Source organism: Corapipo altera, unplaced genomic scaffold (genome assembly GCF_003945725.1).
Source record: "Corapipo altera isolate COAL_440 unplaced genomic scaffold, ASM394572v1 23, whole genome shotgun sequence".
NCBI classification, from domain to species: domain Eukaryota; kingdom Metazoa; phylum Chordata; class Aves; order Passeriformes; family Pipridae; genus Corapipo; species Corapipo altera.
In genome coordinates, this window is record NW_020884878.1 from 25,496,233 (window position 1) to 25,519,661 (window position 23,429).

The 23,429-nt window shown below is 35.7% G+C and overlaps 1 protein-coding gene across 6 annotated transcripts in view; it reads right to left on the reverse strand.

Moving 5' to 3' along the window:
- DPH6 (diphthamine biosynthesis 6) overlaps nucleotides 1–23,429 on the reverse strand; it is a 198,581-nt gene that overhangs the window by 51,681 nt on the left and 123,471 nt on the right. For all 6 annotated transcript variants that reach the window (XM_027638064.1, XM_027638061.1, XM_027638062.1 and 3 more), the window contains one exon: nucleotides 14,359–14,601. In XM_027638064.1, coding sequence (XP_027493865.1) covers nucleotides 14,359–14,601 — 243 coding nt within the window. The remainder of the gene's footprint in view (nucleotides 1–14,358; nucleotides 14,602–23,429) is intronic.

A 23,429-nucleotide genomic window follows, 5' to 3' on the forward strand; every position in this document is an offset into this window, starting at 1 on the left:
TTCATCATTTCTGTGTGATAGAAAAAAGGGTTCAGTTGAAATTTAAGACATAACCTTACAAGCTCTCTTTTGATTATATTTAGTACAGAAGGATATCATTTGCTTGTTAATTTTGTTTCTCTTTTCTATTGTTGGATCACTGTGTTTTCATCCTTTCATTTCAGAAACTGAGAAGCTCTGTGACAGGATCAAAACAAGAGCAATCAGTCTCACATTTCCATGAAGACATAGTCAGCTTTGAGCAAGTCTCTAGAACAAATGAACAACTGAACAATATAAAGTCTGTAATAACTAGGCCATCACGTCTGTTTTCTGGACTTAGCAACCTGGAAGTTTCCTTGAAAAGGAAGCTCAGGTAATTACTTGTTAGAATAAATTGAAAGAAAAATAGAAAATGCAAACTGGCCAACTGAAAGACACAGGTTTCTACATGCACGGTAAGTGAGAAGAATCTCCTATTTAGGACTGAGACTTCTATTTGTGCTTGATTTCTCAGGTAAGTATCACAATCTTGTTCTAACCCAATATCTAAAAGTAGTCCCAATAGCCCCATGGACTTCAAGTTTTCAACTACCCACCTAATTTCATAAATTTCAGTCTCCCTTCAAAACACATTTCATAATTGTATGTGACAATTATGCCACCATCAGAGCAAAAGAGAGATTTAAAAGTGTTGGATAATCGGTTATGGGAAGCATGGGATAATATCAAAAGGAAAATATGAATACCTATATCTTTTTTCTTAAGTCAAATAGGTCAGGAAGGGATTTTCACTTTTGTTAAATCCATGCAAGCTTTTGGCTGTTTGCCTTATTCTGCAGAAGTAGTCAGGCTACCAAGACACATGTGTTTAACCAACCTTTTTCCTACTGCATGGAAGCTCAGCCTTTTGGTTCTCGTCCTGTGGAATGAAGTATTTGTAACTCTTAAGGTCTAATACATTTTAGTACAAGTATACTCGCAGGGTTCAAAATGGGAATTTCTGGGTGAAATGTAATGGTCTGTGATATACAGGTCAGAATAAATAATGTAATGGTGCCTTCTGGCTCTACGAGCCACTCAAGCTACGAAATCTGTTTTATCCACTACTTAGGCTCAGCCTTTCTACCAGCGCTGCAGTGCCTGAACTCTAAAAACCCACACTGAGAAGGCAACCACCTTACTCATTATGGCCTTCAATATCCCTTGCTGATAGTTTTAAATTTTTAAACAGCCCTACCTGTTGTGCTCCCTTTTATGTGTTCTCATAGTTACAGATATAATTTTGGAAGCAAAATATCTAAACAGTAAGCATAATAAAAATGAAATGGGTTAAAACTTATTAGCAGTAGGGAGCAGATGTAGCAAAATTCTGCCAGTTCCCCTACATTTCCTCCCCAGCAGGGATTTTCTGTCAAGCTGTGAGTTAGTTCTATATACTAATCCAGGCTGCTGTTGCTGCAAGTGCACCTTCCTATACTTTGCTATTGTACTAAAAATTCACTTTGATTTTTGATTTCTTCCTTCTTAATAATAATATTTAAAACAGTTCCTGCAGAGCTAAATGTAAATTCAAGCACTGCATGCTAGATGCTCAAAAGGGCATGAAAATGTAAAATTGATAAGAAAATAATTACATACTGAAAAGCTGTTTGATTTGCTTAAAAAATAGTAACTTTCTCTCAACAAACTAAAAGTTCCTGAGCCAAGAGGTAACCAGTTAATGACCGAAGTTAAGATCCTTGAAATACCTCTCAAACATACATCATTCAATATATCAGTTACAATGTGGGAAAAAAAAATAAGATAACTATTTAAGGAACAAAGCCATAAATTGATAATAATATAAACTGAAAGCAAATGAAGTCTGCCACATGAAATATGGTCACAGATTGTCATTCTGAGGGTTTTATTTTTCATGTGTGGTGTCAAAAATAAGCACTTAGGAAAGAGATTTGAACTGAATTAAGGATGTTCAAGATGGAAAGATTTCACTTGAAAATCATTTGAGAGTGTGTACCCAAATGGGACAGAAAAGGAGCAAAATTAATGGTCAAAATCTACTTTGTGGGCATTAAGGATAACGGATTTTATTATCTAGAATTTGAATTTCAGATACTGATTGCAAAGATACTTTCTTTGAGAGTCTACTTTCCTTCTGAACTTTGACAATGAGCTCTGGAACCAATTTTTAAACCAAATGTCAGGTTTCACCTCACATATTCTAATTACATCACCTGTTCACCTGTACATGTACAGCACCATTAGCTACCGTTGTTAAACCTGTAAATAATTTTGTAGAATGCAAGGAAGAAAATTGTGATGCTGCTGGAGGTAGAAGAAAAACAATTTGAAAATTCTGGTGGTGTTATTAAACTTCTACTAATTGCCAAGCTCTCAGTCATTGAGACAACCACCTTTATTAGTAATATGATATACTAATGTGCAGTCAAAAATGATTTCATGGAATCATAGAATGGTTTGAGTTGGAGGGGGACCTTGAAGATCATCTAGTTCCAAACCCCCTGCTGTGGGTAGAGATACCTTCAACTAGCCCAGGTTGTTCAGAGCCCCATCCACCCTGGACTTCAGCACCTCCAGGAATGGGGCACCCACAACTTCCCTGGGCAACCTATGCCAGTGTCCCACCACCCTCACAGAAAATAATTTTTTCCTAGTATCTAATCTAAGCCTACTCCCTTTCAATTCGAACCCATCCCCTCTTGTCCTGTAATGTAATATGTAATATGCTCTTGTAAATAGTCTTGCCCCATCTTTCCTGTAGGTTTCTTTCAGGTACTGGAAGGTCACAATTAGAATACCCTGAAGCCTTCTCTGTTTCTGGCTGAACAATCCCAGTTCTCTCTGCTTTTCCTCATAGGAGAGGTACTCCATCCCTCTGATCATCTTGTTGGCCCTCCTCTGGACTCATTCCAACAGGTCAATGTCCTTCCTGTGCTGGGGACCCCAGTATGTAGTATGCAAGGGATACCTGGATGCAGTACTCCAGGTGAGGTCTCACCAGAGCAGAGTATAGGAGCAAAATCCCCTCCCTTGACCTGCTGGTCACACTGCTTTGGATACGGTTCAGGGTACAATTGGATTTCTGGCAATTCATTTAATTTTGAATGTGACACTTTTTAGTGGAAAATGCATTTACATTCTATCTTATGCATATGAATAATTTTGAGGTAAATGTTTGTTTTCAGCAGGGTAGTCAGTTACTTTCATTTTTCAATATGGTACGACTGCAAAGAAAGATCAGTTAAATGGCATATAACAGGACTATTAGGACTTCACCTGACCTTTATTTTAACTCAAGCCATTTACATTGGTCAGTAATGTGCTACATACAGTTTGGAACTTGAATTTTCCAGGACCAGTTTTCCACAGTTCAATGTTACAGGAGTCAAACTCAGGTTATACAATTCAGGTGGTTTCTTACAAGCCACTGTAGTGGGTTGCCCAAAGAGTTAGAAAAAAACTCAACCCTGTTCCAGTTTTTATTGTCAAGTATGAATTTATATGACATATTATACAATATAATACTTTGATCCATTCAGGTCAGCTGTCTCAGTCGAAACCCAGTCTACGTTTTCATCAGCTAATATAGTTACATTTTCCTCTTTCAGACTTGCTTCTTCATTAATATATGTATGCAAAAGTAACTACTTTGGTCAACTACAGAAGATGGCCAGGATGTTTCCACAAAGCTGCTTATAAGCAAGATGCATAAAGACCTGCATATATTAACAATAAATAATGTCCAAGATAAAATCAAAGTTAGATTTCAAGTGTTATCACCTGTGTTCATTGTGTTACAACTAAAAGACTGATAAGAACTGAACAGGTATCATATCAGCTGGAATCATTTTTATTTTTCATCAATGAAGGTGAATAAATACAGAGAGGAAGCTGAAAGTGATTATTCACTGCTGAGCTGGCATGCATGTTACTGAGTATTGACTACACTGCTCATTTTGCTATGCAAAAATTTAAAGGGGTTTCAAAATAATAGTAGTTCACTTTCACACTGTTTTACCTACCTTTTTGAAAGTGGTGTACAGGTAAGCATAAATAATTTTTGGTTTACATTGACTTTTACGAATAAGAAAATTAAAGACCTATTATTAATTTTGAAGACCATGTGATATCCCTCAGAGAAGAGGAAGAAGAGGAAATGAAATCATTATGACCAGTACACAGAACAGGAGATGACGATAATCAAGTACTGAAATTTAGTAGGATCCCTTGGATTATAATATACACTAGTAAGGAAGTACTTCCACTGGAAGAAAGAAGCTGTTTTCCTCAGTTAATGTCTTTTTTTTCCCCTTCTGATTTTTGGTGGTAGAAGATTGTTACTGCATCTGAATAGAGATAAGATTCTTGCACAGTTTCAAAAGGAAGAGATGATATTTTGAGCTCTAATTTTGACTGGAGCTTGATGAGGGAGAAGAACAGATATGAATTTTCCTAGTTAATTGTGGAGTTTCTCTTCAGTGGTAATTTGTTTCATCTATTTGTGGTGTTGAGTCCAGGCAGCTTCTAAGCACTTGCTTGCCCCAGCCCCAGCAGGATTGGAGAGACAATAGGAAGAACAAACAAGAGAGAACCCTTGGGTTGAGACAAAGGCAGTTTAGTAAGTGAATATAATAAAACCAGCGATGCAAAGGCAAGCCTTTACCACCTCCCAGTGGCAGACCAATGTCCAGCCAACCTCTGGGGAACAGGCAGCTTGGGAGACAAAACTCCCCTTTTCCTATGGCTGAGCATGTTATATGGTATGGGATATGCCTGTGGCTGCCTCTTGGTCATGCCCAGTCTACTCACTGAGGTGCTGAGTGGGAAAACCAGAAAGCCTTGAAACTGTGCAACATTAGTGTGATAGACGCAAATGCAAAACACAGCATCATAGGGGCTGTTATGCAGAAAGTTAAGACCACCCCAGGAAGATCTCATACACTATTCAGTAGCCGGTTTTCCTTCCTGTAACAGGAATACTTTTCCAGGTCCTGCATAACCATGACAAAGCGGATATTGCTCACAGATTTAAAGGAAGGACCCTCACTATTGAAGTTTGATTAAGTTGGACCACTTTCTGAAATCTGAGTTTTCTGATTTTTATGGAGCTTACATTGAAGAGATAAGTTAAAATACCCTCCCTGGAAAAGAAAGAGATCTAGAATAGCTACTTCGTACTGAACATCAAATAATTGTTGGAAGCACTGACTTGGGAGGAGTGTTTGTGATATCTGAAAGCTATTAACCTGCTACAGTTTTAGGAAGGACCAGTTGTTAATAAAACTATCTATGTAGGCTGGGGTGATAATATAGTTCTTCTTTCAGTTCTGATCAGTAGGATTAACTCATCCAAAGGAGAACAAAAAAACTTTGAAGGTGATGATTATCCTGAAATTCCATCCTTCATTGTGGGAATTTAAAGTTCCCTACATGCAATTTGGACTACAGTTTAATAGGGAAGTTTCATGAGTGAAAGTAAGACCTTGATCACTTTTCAACAAAAATAGCATTCTCCCCTCTATAATGAGGTACTGACAACAGGTACTCACTTCATGGTCGAAACCCTTTCACAGTCATCACACATTAGACTTTTGACCAGAGGTTCTGGCCTAAGCAAACAGTGGATGCATATATCCACTCTTGCTTAGCAGAAAAGTGACAGGCTCAAAACAGAATTAATATTTTCAGTGGAGGAGATGAAGAATCACTCAAAAAAATTCTTATAAGGGAACTGCTGCAGGGGAAAATCAGTCAGCCTGGATGAACTAGGCTGTTTACCACCCTGAATAACTTGACATGCAATTCTTCACTGTGTCTACCTGAAAAACAACATTCAAATGCATGTATATATTACCTGTAAATGGCAAATAAGCTAGTATAAATCAGTTCATGGAAATCAGAGAGTTATGTTGACTTATGCCATCTGAGGATTTGATTGTATCTATCTACGTAAATGTTCACACAAGAAATGCTCTCCTTTCTTATTTTCTATTGTTCATATTTTTTGTTTATATTCTAAAAATTTAGCATACTGTTTAGAGCATCATACAATCATATGACTTTTATACACATACATATTCAATTTCTAATAATGGTTTTAGTTAAAATCCTGTAGACTGATTCACTGTTTTTTTTGTTGACTATACTCCTTTTTAAAATTCATTAAGGCTCCACTTATGTTACATATAGAGTATCATAATCTTTTTGTGGCCCAGTGTCAAATGGCAGACTATTTTCAAGGACCTCTGGAGTTCCACTATCTGCATTTGACCCGTGTTAAATATTCTCACTACAGTTGCTTCAAATGAATACAAAAACTTTACCTAATCTGAGCACAGGGAAAATGAAATACACCAGGCACAAGATGAAAGACCCACTACCATTGTGGAATTTAATGTACTGTGTGTTCTGAAGGTGGGCCATAAAAGAAGCCTGGTTTAACATATCAAACTGAGGAACATTTGAAATAACACCTAGTAACAAAATAGATGTTAGAAACTTGATGAGACAAAAAAAAAAAAGGAAACAGAAACATGTATTTTCTTCCTACTGAATTTTTGATAGGCATAGGTACTGGTTGGTAGGAACCATTTTCAAAAATATTTAGTTTTCTTCTGATAATACTACAAATCATATTAATTAACCTACATGAGATTTTACTGCAATGTAAATGTAGCAATGTTCTAATCTGTCATTTTTACCTTTGTAATATTTGTTATTTCTACTACTCATATTTTAACTGTTCTGTTCAAGAAACTTGTAAAAGAAGGAGACTAATTAAATTGATATTGCCTATACTATTACCTCCAGGACACAGAATTTACAATACTGTTTGGAAATCTAACAATTGTATTAAACAAAGATATTAACCAATACATACAATAAAATAGACAAAAAAGTGTACCTGAATATTATGGGCTTAGAAACATCTGCTCAGCATGGTGAAAAAGTACATATCCTCTCAGAAGAACCTGTTTTTTTTTAATATTCTATTTTAAGTTTTATGGTGATTTCCTCTATAGGTAAAAGAGGATCTTAAACCTCTGTCCAATCCTTTGCATCAAGAAAAATCTTCAACTCCTTCTATTCGAGCATAAGTTACTTCTGTTCTACTTAAGATAAAGTGTCAGAGAATGCATGAATTTTATTTAAATTCATGACAGTCTATAAACTTCAAATAGTACAGGAATGTCTGAACAATGCACAGACTGCTGTGTTACAGATGTATGATGCCATTCTAAATGACTGCCATGAAAACACAATAATTACTTCAGAAAACAACTGCATGTAATTAGACAGATTCTGGTTTAAGATTCAATTTGTTTATAACTTGGGACTTGTGCATTATTTCATAGGCAAAGTGGAAAGACACTGGGTAGCATCAATGGTATTTACAGAAGTGTCAAAGGAGGTACAATGTAGGGGCTCCCTAGAATGGGCCCAGTGCCCTAGATGACTGCTCTTAGATATTTTAAAAAAATCCTAGTTCAGGCTCATTTACATCTTTTGACATATAAACAGTTTGTAAATCTGGCCCAAAAGGTTTAAATTTAGATTTTTAAATTTGGCATCAAGTTACCCAAGTGCTGAAATAAACATGGAACCCATTCACAATATATATCAGATGAAACACTGTGAATCTTTTTTCCATCACTTCTGCATTACACGCTATTAAGACACATATTGTCAACAACCTGACTGGCATTCCTGACAGAATGAAAGTCAACTTTGCTGGATTTGAAACAATCATGGGATCACAGCCACTCATCCTGAATGCTTACCATAAAAAAGCTTACCACAAAAAAAAAAAAACAAGCTTCTGACAGAAGAAGATGGGCTGCAGAACTTTTAAAGTTTGCAGTACATTTGCTCAGAAATGTATTGGAGGGAGAGGACCAGACAAGTAATGTCCAAATACAAGCTGTGTTATAAAAGTCAAAAGACATATTTTTTCATGTCATGGGAAGTATTTAACCTGGTAGAGTTTTCATTAATGAGGATGGAAAATACATTGGCAGCTCTCTAATAAAATAGCTCAGAGTGGAATTGATCTATAATATCATCATTTGAAGAAAAAACAGTATGTATAAAATGACTCGCTAAGGCAAAAGATATAAGGTAATGGCCTTAGAGCTACTAATACATCTTGCAATTACATTAAATATTATCTTTCCATGCAACTCTGTCTTCTAAGCTTAACAAATACATAGTTTTCACCACCTCAAAATCTCCCTTCACCAATATTTTGGGTTCACTTACAAATATAGCCAATTCTAAACTTTCTGTTGGTAACAGAACAATGTGTACTAATTGTACTAGAATATTTCCCTATAAATTTTTCTTTTTATAACAAGGAAATCAGAGATAAGATTTCAGACCGTTCTGGAAGATCTGCCTCCAAGTTTTGTATATATTTCATCAAATCAAAATAAGAACTGAAAATAATTTTTTTTCATTTAGTCAGTTTTATCAACAAATGTGTTTCAAAAGCAGCAAGTGGCCTCAAAATTTTTCTGCAATGAAGTTGATGTGCTTTTAAATCACAGAAAAAAATGAATTCATAGTACTTTTTCATGGAATATACAATCGAATAGCAACAACCCAAATATCTATTACACAGCTTATCAGAATTTATGTATTTTATTGACCTAGCTATACCAAATCTTGCTGGGGATTAGCAAGATGTAAAAAAAATAAACCACAGCAGTTAAGCAAGCTGGAATGCCTGAAATCTTGAGTCAGTACGGCATGTTTCTTCTTTATATTGGTAAGGATAACAAAAGAAAGCAAAAACGTAAGTATTCAGAGGTAGAAAAAAATGTAATTGTGATCTTGCCCATCTCAGTTGGTCTAGGGGAGTCTGTTGCACAGGTAGAAGTACAGTCCACCCCTTGAAATACTTGACCAACATACTAGGGTATGGTTCTTCATGGAAAGCCCACGGGTTGAGGAAAAAGAAGATAGGGGTGGACTCGGTTCCCAACTAAATACAGTGTTAGTACTGTCTAAATGGTACAACTCAACCCCTACTGAATAAAGTGCACACACAAAATAAATTAATAAAATTTTACAGGCATAGTCACTGTTATATCATTATACAATAATTATTTGGAATATTTCCATCTATCAATAGTGCCATCTGTCCCACCCAATACAAATGGACTACAACCCATCTGGCTTATTTTTTCTATTGATTACTCTGTTGAATGAGTTAGCAAAACCACTTATAAAATCATCATATTACATGACACTGTCATTTAAAGATGTGAAGTAAAGAAAAACACAAGATGAGACTTAATTGGAAAACTGTCAGTTTTTCTTCCAGAAAGTTTAGCAACGCTATAAGTTTTTTTCTTCTTAAAAAAAACAAAACCAAACCAAACCAAACCAAAAAATCAAACAAACAAAAAAAAAAAACCCAAAAAAAAAAAAAAAACCAACAAACAAAAAACCCCCAAAACACAAAACCAAACCAAACCAAAAACCAAAAAACCCAAACCAAAACAAACAACTAAATGCTAACTACTGGTTTAGGAAGAAGTTGTTCTACCACTACTGTTACTACTTCTGACCAGGTATGCCAGAGAAGCTTCCTAAATGTATCTCCTCAAGAGTGTTAAAATATCATAAAGTATGCCTGGCAAGCACAAGACATTGTGGAAGGGATGTAAATTAAAAATAGGTTGGAGGAAAGCTGACATTGGCTGGCAATAGTATTTGCTAATTCCAATAAGTCTTCCTAGGTTTTGGGTTTGATTATTCACTTGTATAACTGTCTTAATGCTATTTTTTGCAGCCTCTGTTTTTTTCTTTTGATTTTAACCACTACTTCCCTTAACTATATTTTAATTTCTCCAATAACAAAAATGCAGCATTATCCTTCTACAGAATTAAATGTTTACTTTGGTTCCCTCACTCTAGATCTCAGTTTCCTTTGTCTTGACAAAGGAAATCTCTCTTGTGTACATTCAAAATGTTGCTCCAAAGATCTTTTCTTTAGCCCAGTAATTCTGACGGTGTTGTTTTGACTGAACCCTTGGTGAAGCTGTTTTCTTATCCTTTCCTCCCCACTATTTATTTTTCTACTCCAACCTTACATCCCTGCACTAGATTTCTCTTTCCTCTGTCAACCTGAATTGCTTTTCTAACGACACTGAGACTCAAAGGGACATATGAAGAGAGAGAGAGACAGGCTGGATTCCAGCTCTAAGGAGACAACCCTTGATAACTGTGGGTAACTGGAGCTCAGGGAAGCTCAGGGGGTTATACTGCAGGGATGAGACTGCAGGAATTGTGCTGGGAGCGCAGAACTGAGCTGCCATTAGGAGTAAGGGAAATCAGGATGACAGCAGTGGAAAGGAGCTGTGTAAGAAGCAAGGAATGATGCTAGAATAAGGAAGAGACCAGAGGCTGGGTGACTAAAACAAGTTAGAGTTGCTAAGGGGTCCAGATTGCTTAGTTACTGTTTCCTCCCTCTCTTGCAATCCCCTCCCATCTTTGATGCTCACTAGACCCACTTCTCTAGTTAATAATATATAATATGTTTCCTCTGGAAACAATTTGAGTATTCTGAAGTATACATTTATTTAATTTTTAAAAATATTTTAATTTATTTAAATATAATTTATCTTTCTCTTCATAACTCGAGAAGTTCCTAAAAGACAAATGGTCCCATCAATATGACAAGAAGTCTTCCAAAGTTCAGCTAAGTGTGTTTACCCTGTGGCCTTATCTCAAATGAATAATAGAATCATAGAATCGACCGGGTTGGAAAAGACCTCTGAGATCATCAAGTCCAACCTTTGATCCAACACCACCGTGGTTACTAGACCATGGCACTAAGAGCCACATCCAGTCTCTTCTTAAAAACCTCCAGGGACAGTGAATCCACCACCTCCCTGGGCAGCCCATTCCAATGTCTGATTATTCTCTCTGTAAAAAACCTTTTCCTAATATTCAACCTAAACCTCCCCTGGCACAGCTTAAGACCGTGCCCTCTTGTCCTACTGCTGGTTGTCTGGGAGAAGAGATTGATGCCCACCTGGCTACAACCTCCTTTCAGGTAGTTACAGAGAGCGATGAGGTCTCCCCTGAGCCTCCTCTAGGCTAAACAGCACCAGCTCCCTCAGCCTCTCCTCATAGGGCCTGTGCTTGAGTCCCTTCGCCAGCCTCGTTGCCCTTCTTTGGACACTCTCCAGCACCTCAATATCCTTCCTGAACTGAGGGGCCCAGAACTGGACACAGCACTCCAGGTGTGGCCTCACCAGTGCTGAGTACAGGGGAAGAATCACTTCCCTGGTCCTGCTGCCACACTGTTCCTGATCCAGGCCAGGATGCCATTGGCTTTCTTGGCTACCTGGGCACACTGCTGGCTTATGTTCAGCTTCCTGTAAATCCAAACCCCCAGGTCCCTTTCTGCCTGGTTGCTCTCCAGCCACTCTGTCCCCAGCCTGTAGCGCTGCAGGGGGTTGTTGTGGCCAAAGTGCAGGACCTGGCACTTGGCCTTGTTGAATCTCATCCCGTTGGAATCAGCCCAACTCTCCAGCCTGTCCAGGTCCCTCTGAAGAGCCCTCCTGCCTTCCAGCAGATCAACATGCCCCCCACAACCTGGTGTGATCTGCAAATTTGCTAATGAAGCTTTGATCAACTTTGTGTCCACATCCTGCTATTAGAAGTAAACCTTTTGAGCTATATATACACATCCAGAGAACAATTCTCACACTCCTCTTTATATTATGTGCTGTTAGGTCCAATTTATTTGTGTCCTAAACAATTTATATAATCCCTTTTGTGTTTTACAGACTACTGCTACCAAACACATTGAAGGAGTCAACTGAAGTTGCTGAGCAGTATCACTTATGTAGAAGATATTTACCAGGCATCACTATTATGACAGAACGCTAATAATTTTTTGTGCTCTAAAGAAAAACACCTTTGGCAGTTCTGATGCATATGATTTAGTCAGTAAGTAAAATATAATTATCTCAATCTTAACATACCATCACTTTGCTACTAAATACAGAATATTCAACAAAAGAAATGTAGAGTCTAAACCCTGTCTTTAAAACATAATTAGTTCTATGGTTTATGATGTATAGCTTAATAAATATGAGCCCTGAGTTGAACTGTTTTATTTGCATAAACAAAAAACCTTTTTTCATGGGTGAGAGAAGTGGAACAATTTCAACTGAGACACCATTTGTTCTTATTAAGTAATCTGTGGGTTGCTACTGGTTCAGGCCTTTGGCCACTGCTTGAAATACACTTCAAGAATAATAAAATACTTTTGGTTTGGCTGATTTAGTTTACTTGAAGAAAACAGACCATTATTTCATGTCACAGTATCCAACAGAACTGTCTATAGTAGCACCAGGATACCGAAATATAAACAAAACCACACAGGTAAGGGATATGACTTCAGACACACAGAAAGGCAGTATCTTACAGAATCCAGAAGGCTGCTTCTAAGTAAAAACTACATTACCTGTTTTCATTGATTCCATGGTATCATTGAGGCAGAAATACAGATGTTGTACAATTTATCATTTTCCAATAGAAAACTTCTATTTCCATCAACAGGACAACTGTATTTTCAGAGCACGATAATTCCTCTCTCTGATTCCTTGGAACAGAAGTGTTTTACTGTGCTTTACTGTGTACACAAACCCTTACTAATCAAAAAACATGTGTATCCTGAGGAAAAATTCAATTCCTTTGTCTGAACCTACTATTGGTAAAATTATAGAGAAACTGGAACATCCAGCTGCTAATAACATCTCATTACCTTTTGTATTCAGTTTTTTCCAAAGCATGCTTTGATTGTGTTGTGACAGACATTACTCTATCTGCTAATATATTTTTTCTTTCTGATACTGTCAATAATGAATTATGATCTGATAAGCATAGCATAAGACTGATGAACATCCTCCTGTATTGCCTGATGCCTGATTGCAGGACATTTTTGTTAAAGATTCCTGGAAACAGTCAGGCAGTTATCTCTTCACAGGAGTACATGTAGGCAACAATCCATTTTTTAAGCTATGGTTTGAACAATCAAAAAGTTACATGGAATAGATACTAGTAATAGCACAAAAGTAAACCACCTCATCAGTGTTTTTCATGTAGTTAAAAAAAAGAAAAAAAAAGTACTGCCTAGTCATATCAGTAAGTGGAAGAAAAAAAAGTCTTGATAAAGAGTAGTTGGTAAGTATAATAACTACAGAGGACCCAAAGGCTTCTATCTGGGAAAAGGAATAGTTTCAAAGGACAGGCAAACATCACCAATCTATCCTCCAGTCATACATATTACGAATCAGAAAGCAGGCAGGCTTCATGGTCATGGTACATGTTACTAACCAGTCACAGTGCAAGAAACAGAACTGAACTTAAAAAACTGAATCTGCTCTTGGAGGAGTAATAAACACTATTTAAGAGGGTCCTTTATTAGTAAATCGAGTTGGAACGTGTAAACATCTAAGTGAAGTCTACATCTTTACTCAGAAAGACAAGTGTATAGTGCAGAGAACGAAAGTAAAGGTAAATAAAAGGAAAGTTTCAGGTGCCTTTTTCCTTCTTCTATGGCAATATTAACATATTCTATGCTTCTAAGCCATGTGTTTCCTTGAGAAAACATAATAATTAGGTTATATTAAATTATACAGCAATTATGCAGTTACTATTCTCATTTTTATGCATTTGTGGAGAAGTTACATTTTTTTACAAGATTTGTGGCCACTACCTTTTAATACTGACAGGGAGTCTTATGGCTACTTAAGAAAGTGGCACAAAAATAACAGAAATTATTATGCTATCATTATAAATCACTGTGCAAATTATTAAATTGTTAAACTAGGGTTAACCAATAGACAGGCATGTCCTGATCTGGTCTTAAAAAGTCCAACTGAATATAAAGCAATAATGAGCAGCAAATTGTTAATCTCAGTTGTCATGACAATAGTGCTTGTAAAAAAGAGTGGGGGAAAAAACCTCTCTCATAAAAAGTTGAAGTAAAATGCCCAGTTCTTATTATGCAAAAATATATGAGTAGAAGTAATTCAAATGAGGTATTGTTCACATTTTTGTTAGAGAAATTGACTGTTCTTTAAGAGTCCTTTAACACAGTGCTTTGGGGAATTAAGACAAAGTTAGTGGTGAATATAACTTTCTATTATGCAATTTTCTTTCTCAGTTTTGCTCAACCATTTATAAGCCAGAATACAACAGATCAATCAAACCATATTGTATCAGCTTTACTTGAACCTCTCTGAAATGTACTGAGAAAATTCTGATATTACTACAAGACTTAAAGGGAAAAAAAAGACAACCCAGAAAGAAGAAAATGGGTATCACAACTACCTTTTTACATTCTCTTAATTTCTTCTGCCATAGAGAGTGAGCAATAGGAATGTGCTTGCTGTCAGTTACATAGCAGCTGGCTGTGATGACGTGGTGGAGTGCAGTCTTCTGGCTCATAGCTTGAAGAACTCGCTCAACATGACGGAGGGAAACTACAGCCTCTGTCCGTATGCCACCACTAACAAGCTGCATCGTACAAGGTACTAGAGCAATCTGTCCAGCACAGTAGAGAACATCTCCAACCTAGAAGAGAATAAAAATAAGTAAATAAGATTCTAAGAGTTTGAGATTCTAAGACAAGGGAAGCACATTTCTATTTTCAAGGTAGTTTCTTTCAATAGTACTGTTCTTTGCCATCATTTGTCACAAATGGAACAAACATGCCAGTCTAAATATAATTTTTACAGGGATTTAACTACAATATAGAAACACAGCACTGCAATAAACTGCAACCTAACAGTTAATACATGAATATATGCGTCAGCTCAAAACAATAACATCTGATGTTATGGACTTTTACAGCTGCTGGACCACACTGATGCCCCAACATAGGTTCTTGCTTTCTTTTTTTGAGTCATGATGCACATTATATTTGGTTCAATGCTATTTACTTAAACATCTATGTCTTAAGCTTTGTTTTATGTAAAACTGTATAAGAAAGTATCAGTACATATCTGTAATACCTTTAGTAAACTAATTTAAAAATATTATAAAAATATACTTGTAGAACACCTAAAAGACTATGTATGAAAAAAAGTGATGATATTCCACCAGAAGGTAAAAGGAAATTGCAGATTGAAAATAAAAAGTAGAAGAATGCTACTTGAACAAAGAGATGGGTCACCTTTTGAAAATAGAATTAAATGGGTGGTCAGATATGCCATCAATATATATTTTAAGTTGAGCTGTAATGCAGTTACTTTGGGTTGATTTTCCAAAATCTTCCCAGCAACACTCTGAAGACCTACTTTTCTAACAGCAGCCAGTAAGAGAAACATTTATTTTTACTATTCAGACATCTCCAAGATTTATTATAAAATCTTAATGTAAATATCAAACTTTTCATCGTCTTATGCTGCACTTCTCTAGGAAGTCTGTGTCTCTCCTAATCAGTGCAACAGTAAATTTTATTCACTATCAAAAGAAAACTAAGTATAGAAGTGGGAAGTAAGGCGGGCATAAGCAGCTTTGAAGTCAGCACAGCAAGAATTTTGCTAAGACTAAAGAGAGGGAAAATGGACTGTGCAAGAAATCTTTGGAAGAATTTTGTAGAACTTGCTGTATCAAATGTAAAAATTCCTCAGAATTACGAATAATTAAAAAAGAAATCTGTGTCTTAGGCAATGGCAATCAAACCATGTGACAGACCCATATGCAACTCCAAATCTGTCCTCATAACTGTCTGTGTCTCACAAAAGACTCACACATGTAACTATTGGAAGAGTATCTTATACAATTTGGCATACCAGTTCTATGATTAGCAGCTGAAGAGGGGGAGGAGGTAGAGAGGAAACATAACGTATCAACTGACACCCATCAACTATTTAAATTGTTTAAAATATCTGAAATATTGTTTGATAATGCTATGTATAATCCTGAATTTGGAAAAAAATATGCAAGCAATATTTTGATTTATAGGAACAATTTATTTTTTTTTCAGTGCTATTTTAAAATACATGCCACTGAACAAGGGAGTCCAGCCAGCTACCAAGTGGCATACTGACAAGATGAGAAACAAATTCAGGAAGATATGATTCAGAGGGGCACAGGTTTGTTTTTAAAGCAAACCATTCATTTTCACCTCTGCAAAGTGAAATTCATGCATTAGTCAAAAACTCCAATGCAGGTAGTTTATACTTCTACTGAAAAAAAATCACATTGGCAGTATTTCTTCCTTTTTTTCCCCTGTTGAGCTGCTGGTTTTCCATGCATCGCCCATGTTAATTATTAGGTAGACAGAAGAGCTGTTCAACCAGTTCACTTCCCCTATTCTTGAACAGATTGTTTGAGACATAATATGAATACTAATTAACGATAAAATATCTGTCAGTGTTTTGAAATACAGACCAAGATAGCACTTTCCGAAAGTATCCTGGACAGTTCTGATACAATTAGTTCCACTGGTCATAAGCAAGGTCATAAGAAAATCTCTGAAGGATTTGAGCAAAATTGGCACCACTTTTGGCTCAGATTCAGTGGGAATTTTGCAGAGTTCTTTAAAAATCAATTGAAAAAATCCCTCTGTTCCTAACATACTTGTTTGTGTCTTAAGATGCAATTAATAGAAAAACAGTGGTCCTAACAAGCCACCATGTTATGAAAGGGTGGACACAAGGGGAAAAGGGTCAATAAACGGCCACAGATTTGCAGTAACTGTATTTCAGTGGGACATAATTTAGGATAAGGGAAGGAGGAGTGACATCCCTCTTCTCTTTCTCAGTGACTTGGTCAGAAAAAGCAAGCATAAATAATCACCAAGAACAAAGCAGCAAACCAGTACAAACACCACTTTAGCAGATTTCAAGAGGTCATCTTCGGAATGTTTGAAGCATTACACAGAAAATTGTTAGCAGAGTAAAAAGCATTTAAAATAGGGAAGTCATCATACTATCTTGTTCACAGCACTGAAATTTTACCAGAGGAGCTGTCACAATGTATGGTGTCAGTCCTTGTGTTGTGAAAGTGTTCTGCAAAACCCTGCTAGAACCTTGCAACAGTTTATCTTTTTGGAACATTTACGAGGATAACAGAAGATCTTTCAGGCTATAGATTCACGGTGTATCAAGTCTAGAGAACTTGCATATTCAGTAAATTCAGCATAGAAAAAAACTTACAATAAAAAAGATCTGTATTGATCCTTAAAGGATCTGTATTTATACCGTGGATGTCTCACTGGTAATTTGATTTTCACTGCAGACTATACACATATTTCCAATGCTAAAATTTCATTAAAGACTTGGCAAACAAAAACAAGTAAACAAGCAAAAAACCCACCCCCACACAAAACTTCATACTGCTGAGATGGTCCCTTGTACCAATTTATTTCCCATATAGTTCCACAGAAGTAAGCAGGTTATAAAGGGGACCTCACCTGATTCCACATTTCTTCCCTTTTTATTTTAATTTGTATCACTGTAAATTAAATGAAAGGCAAGTCCTAATAAGTTAACATAATATTTAGCATCTGTTTTGCTCAGTTAGCAGAACTGAGTTAGCATAGTGAAGGGAGTTCAGTGGACAATCAGAACCTCAGAGGATGCAATTCACGCTCTCATAGAAAGCCACTATCTTGTTGAGAATTACTACTACTTTTCATAGTGTAGCTGTGTTGCAGGGATAATATAGAGCTAGATCACAACTAACACAGATGGAAGCCAGTATAACAATTTTTTTTCTTTTTTTAAAGCTGCTTTCACTTACTAGGAAAGCAGAACGAAAGCATCTATAGTACCATGGAAAGAAAAAGTCAGAATAACACTTGGTGCCACTTTGAACTGTGAATGAAAAAGTTATTAACAGTATTGTAAGTTACCAAAAGGACACAACATATTTCCCACAAAATATAAATCAGGAAAAGAAACAATGAGAAAAACAGACTTAACTGAACATAAGGATTATGTTAAGCTGCTAATTAGCAAGAGAACACTGCTATTATTATTGCCTATAAAGAAACAGAAGTAATAGGATACCTATAGATATGCACTGAATTGTTTCTTTTTTTAATTAAAGGATAAGAGTAACTATGGAAAGTTTATGAAACTTTTCCATCTCGTATTACTAAACTTGCTGGTGATTAACTGACATAATATAAAAATGTCAAGGAACTTCTAACAGAAGGATCAAAAGCATTCACTCACAGATATTTAGGTGAATGCTAATAGTTGCACCACATGAACAAATTCATGTTCCTTGGAAAGGATGGAGTCAACATGCAATCAACCAAACCTTTGCTATGAATGCAGTTTGGTGACTGAGTGACTGCTGCCCTTTAACAGGTCAGAGTGCACAAAAGGTTCAGCGACCCCCTGACCTAACAGTGACACGACCCACCATTAGGTTCAGTCAGTGTAAAGCAGCAGAACTGACAACACGCTAATAGGCTGCCTCTGGTCAGCCACGGGTACCTCTGACCTTAATGAAGACCTAAATCAATTAATACTCCAGGCAATAAAGACCTCTGGCTGATTAAGTTAGATAGAAATAATCTTTTCTAAAGGGATTAAAGCTGCAAGGTGGTGAACTTTTTATTTAATATATGATAATCCTTTCTTCCTAGGGCCCTCTTATTTTAGATAATGACAGCAAAATTGCTTTTTGCAATGTGAAATCTTTTATTCAACTGCCTAATATGAATAAGGTTTTAAAGGCATCGTTTAGACAACAGTAATTGAAAAGCTTTGAGTTCATACTATGAACACAAATTGTATCTGACTAACATGGTTCTAATATACCACAATCTTCAATATAATACACGTTTTTCTTGAACTGTTGCAAATTTGTAGTCTAAAAATTCTAGGATTGAGTTGATAACACATAATTTAATTTGGTACAGGTTTTCTTTTGAGAAAAAATGTGCAGTTACCAGTACCTAAAAGATGAAGGATATATTCCTAAATGAAAAATAGTAGTAAAAAAAGTTACTTTGACTAAAAACAAAATTGACATTTGTAAGAATCCACACATAGTTTAGTCAAATGTTTGCACCTCATACTCAAAACTTCAGAACTTCCCTTTCCATAAAATAATATTTTTTCCTAGTTAGGTCAAAAAGTATAATCAATAGTATATTATTACTATTTTACTGAAATAGCTGTAACATTTCCACAGTTTTCAGAGATTTATAATTCAATTTTCAAATGCTGTGACTCCATTTTGCTAATTGTCATTTTGGGATGGATGTTCCAAAATGTATTTGATCACCTAAGCTACGAGAGTACAAAACACTCATCTTTTTGAATTGCTCTTCACTATTACAATTTATTTTATCAAAGGATGATTTAATTTTTTCTCTTTGAACTTATATATTTGCAGGTTGAAAATTCACAAAATATTTTTTTTACCAAGAACTGAAATAAAGTACTGCAATTTCAGAGATGCTAAATTAGTTTTGTTTTTTTTTTTTACTCTTCCATTTAGCAAAATTAAGATACATCATGCCACAAAGTCATATCTGACGTGGCACACAGTGTCATAATGCTATCAACACACCTAAAACTTTTGTGCATTTCCTAATTTAAATTATACCAAAGAGAAGTATCATGTCATGCAGACACTGAGCAGCACAAAACCTGGCAATTCTTTAAAAACACTACAACTTAACAGTGCATCTAAAGAAGCCACAATATTGTTATGAATACTGAATCAACATAATGATTACCTTCTATTCATACTCTATACTGCCCAATTGTAAACACCTCTGCAATCCTCTAAAAATCCAATAATTCAAATTGAGCCTTTTGACTGTGCTGGATTTACAGCACACAATCTCTTTTAATAGATTCCTGAAGATCTCTAGTGCCCTGAAGTTTAACAAAATGCTATATGCACAGACTTGAGAAGAATAATCAGGTCAAAAAGCTTAAGAGAAGGTAAGATCAAAGTTTTAGCTTGAAAATAATCTTTTAAAAACAGTTACATCCTATCACAGAAAACTGTAATATTTGTGTACATATTTTGGGCATATATGTTGGTTATATTTAAATCTTGATCAATGCCAAATCAATTTTATTCTGCTCTATGACTGACAGAAATAAACCCCACATGCTTCTGATCTACAGAAGACAAAGATTCAGAAACTGAAATTTTCAAAAAAACATCCATCCCAAAAACTGTCATTCATATTCCAATGGAGTATGAGACATAAACCAAAAATAAATGCAGGTTCCAATAAAGTGGGTGAAAAAGGCTTCCCATCTAAAACATCCATGTGGGCATGACAGACAGATAGTCTGAAATCTTCTCCAGGAGTCTTGATTTGGTCAACTTGGAATCTTTAACAGAGAGAGAGGAAAGAAATAAAATGGAGGTGAAAATATTGTTTACTTAATGTGCATATTTTGGCCAATGTCCTGCACTAGTACAGAGCGCACATATTTTTCCTTTATGGAAAATTACAGTACACAGTTCAGACTTAATTGCCATAGAGGATAAACTGTTCCCATCCTGATGGGTGCTTTTTCCTAAACAGAAAAAGAGCAGTCTCCCTACTTTAAAATGAGCAAGATAACAAGAGTATTAATCTTTGATGCATTTCTTCCTTGGGACAGTGGAATTCTAGTCTTCATGACTATTAATCTGTCACCTTTTACAAAGCCTACCATTCCTCTCATGCTTTTGAAAAAAATCACAAGTTCTCACACAACCACATTAGCAAAATCTGCCAACTGTGAAAAATTGCATAACACTCAGCTTTATGAACATACCTTATCTACAAGATGGAGTAAAAGCTCCAAATTGATTAACACTTCCTCATTTATTATTCGGATCACTTCAAATAAAGATGCCAAACAAAACAAATTAAAAAAATCTACTAAGATGAGTTTGTTCCTTAACAATTGGGGCTGGGATGAAGAATGAGACACTTAATCAAATCAATATTTACTAGGAAAACTAAAGGCATTTTCAGGGTCCAGACAAAAAAGGGGGAAAAGACTAGTATCCAACAGTGTAAAGTAACAGAAATGACTCAACATGGACATGAACTATTGAGCAATGGATGCTCCATTTTTAGAAAATGCATATTATGTCCACTGCAGGTGATTGTGGTTTTTAGTGAAATATATATAAATAGATAGGGGAGGACAATGGTTATAATTCATACGGATTCTTAAAATATATGATAAGGCATATCTGGAAATGATTTTTTAACTCTCCTAATCATAAATGCTTTTAACAAGCTGATAATCTGTAAAGAGAGAGTAATGAAAATGCCAATATACTGAAGTGGGGTGCCGTAGGGATTGGTATTAGGCTTGATTTTGTTTAACATCTTCATTAAGTCAATGGAAGGAGGGATTAACAGGATGATAATGAAACCCGCAGAGGATAACAAATTGGAATGTGCAGCAGTAGAAATAATAAAAACGGACACAGATAGGTTTGAAATGAAGGCAGGCAATAAGAAAATGAGGCTTAGCTTAGGAAAAATGAAAACTCATGCCAGAACATATGGTAAAAAATATTTTGAAGTACAGATATTCAGAAAAAGGGAGAAAACTTGACTGAAGAACTGTTTAACAGTTTGTATTAAATCATAACTGCTCTTTACTAGAAGCACGTTCAGTATAGGACAAAAGAAGATACAGACTCTGTTCTATGACACGGGTCTAATCAAAGAGTAAAATTTTTTAAAATGCCATGAACTGGTATTATAACCTTTACAAAAAGTATGGTTTCCCTGTTTCAAAAGCAAGGTTGTAAAAGATCAGATCACATCAAAGTTTCAGGTGATTCTTCAGAGCTGTTGAAGTACTTTTTTCTAGAAGTTTTTACATTTCATCATTATCACTGATTTTCAGTTTACAGCCTAGCATAGCAGCATTCAAATTATGATAAGCATCTTAATCTGTTAGGGTAAAGGTGTAAAAATCAAAAAACCTCTCTTTTCCCCCCTCTGTTAAGTGGAAAATGTCGACACCTTACATTAGGTTAACTAAGTATTCATTTGGGGTTCCCACACAGTCCATTTGTGGTTTTACTATTTATGACTATTTTCCTAAATTTCTAGATTTAAGTTTCTATTAACAATAGAAACTTCTAGATTTAAGTAGAAATTTCTAGATTTAAGTTTCTATTAACAATAAGGGTGCTACTGTTCAAAGCTGTACCACTGTTCTGGAATTCAGCATCCAAGGAGAATCAAGACGGCAGTCATAAAATCCTGTGAAGAGTGAGTTGGTTTTTTCCCTTTCCTACCTGTCTTTACAATACTTATTCATGCCAACTGTCAAATATTTTAATGTGATTATAAACAGAAGAGGGACAGCTAGGCAGAGAAAATACTCTGTACTGAAAGGTGAAAGCTGTTCATCACACAACAGTAATTCACAGTGTATGAAACACATTAACACCGTGACATTCTATTCTTACAGAGATTTTGTTCCCAGCCATCACTTGGCTTAATATTCTTACTTGAAATATGCTTTTCATGAATGTCATTGGCTACCTTCAGATGCTCATTTGTGATAACTGGGAGACAGGAAAGAAGCAGTTGCATAAAATGAAGAATCAGGTAACCGAAAACAAGTTGTCTGTAACTACAGTACTACTAAGCTAAAAGTAATAGTTCTGATTCTAGCCACATAGTGTGGTGGGGGGCTTTTTGTGTTGTTTTCTTTAATTGTTTGTGGGTTTTGGTTGTTTTTTTTGTGTCTGTGGTTTTTTGTTTGGTTGGTTTTTGTTTTGTTGGTTGGTTTGTTGGTTTTTTTGGGTTTTTTTACCATCCTCTATGTATACCTAGTCTCACACAGATTTTACTTATATCTGTGACTACCTAAACAATAATCAACTTTAAAACACCTTAATATATGACAAAGATTATTTAGTGGAGAAGTTCAATTTATAAGAGGTATATACACCATTTCCCAGTGGAAATGAAAGGAAACTTATTTGTGTAACTAGATATACCTGTACAATATACATAATACTAATGCATATAAAATATAACCTACATGATAGAGTGTTTACACTGTATATCCTTTGTCTGTTTATTCATATTTCAGTGATAATACTTCCTTACACAGTAGAATATTGTTACCTAGGGATACATCTTCCAAGGCAAATTTTCAAGTCAGGTTCTGATTATACTCATAAAATCTGAAACTTTCAACAAAGATGTACAAATATACTTAATATTCTGGGCCAAACTAATGTCATATTACCTTTTCTGCATCATCAATTAAGCGAAACTTGACAAAGAAATGAGTTTGGGTATTAGGGACTCCATAGTATCAGTTGCAAAGTCCCACTAAATCCAGCAGTACAGCAAGAATTCATAGTTAAAATTCTGTGTTCTGAGCAGTAAGATATGACCTGATCTACAAATTTGAAGAATTTGTAATTTGACAGTGATA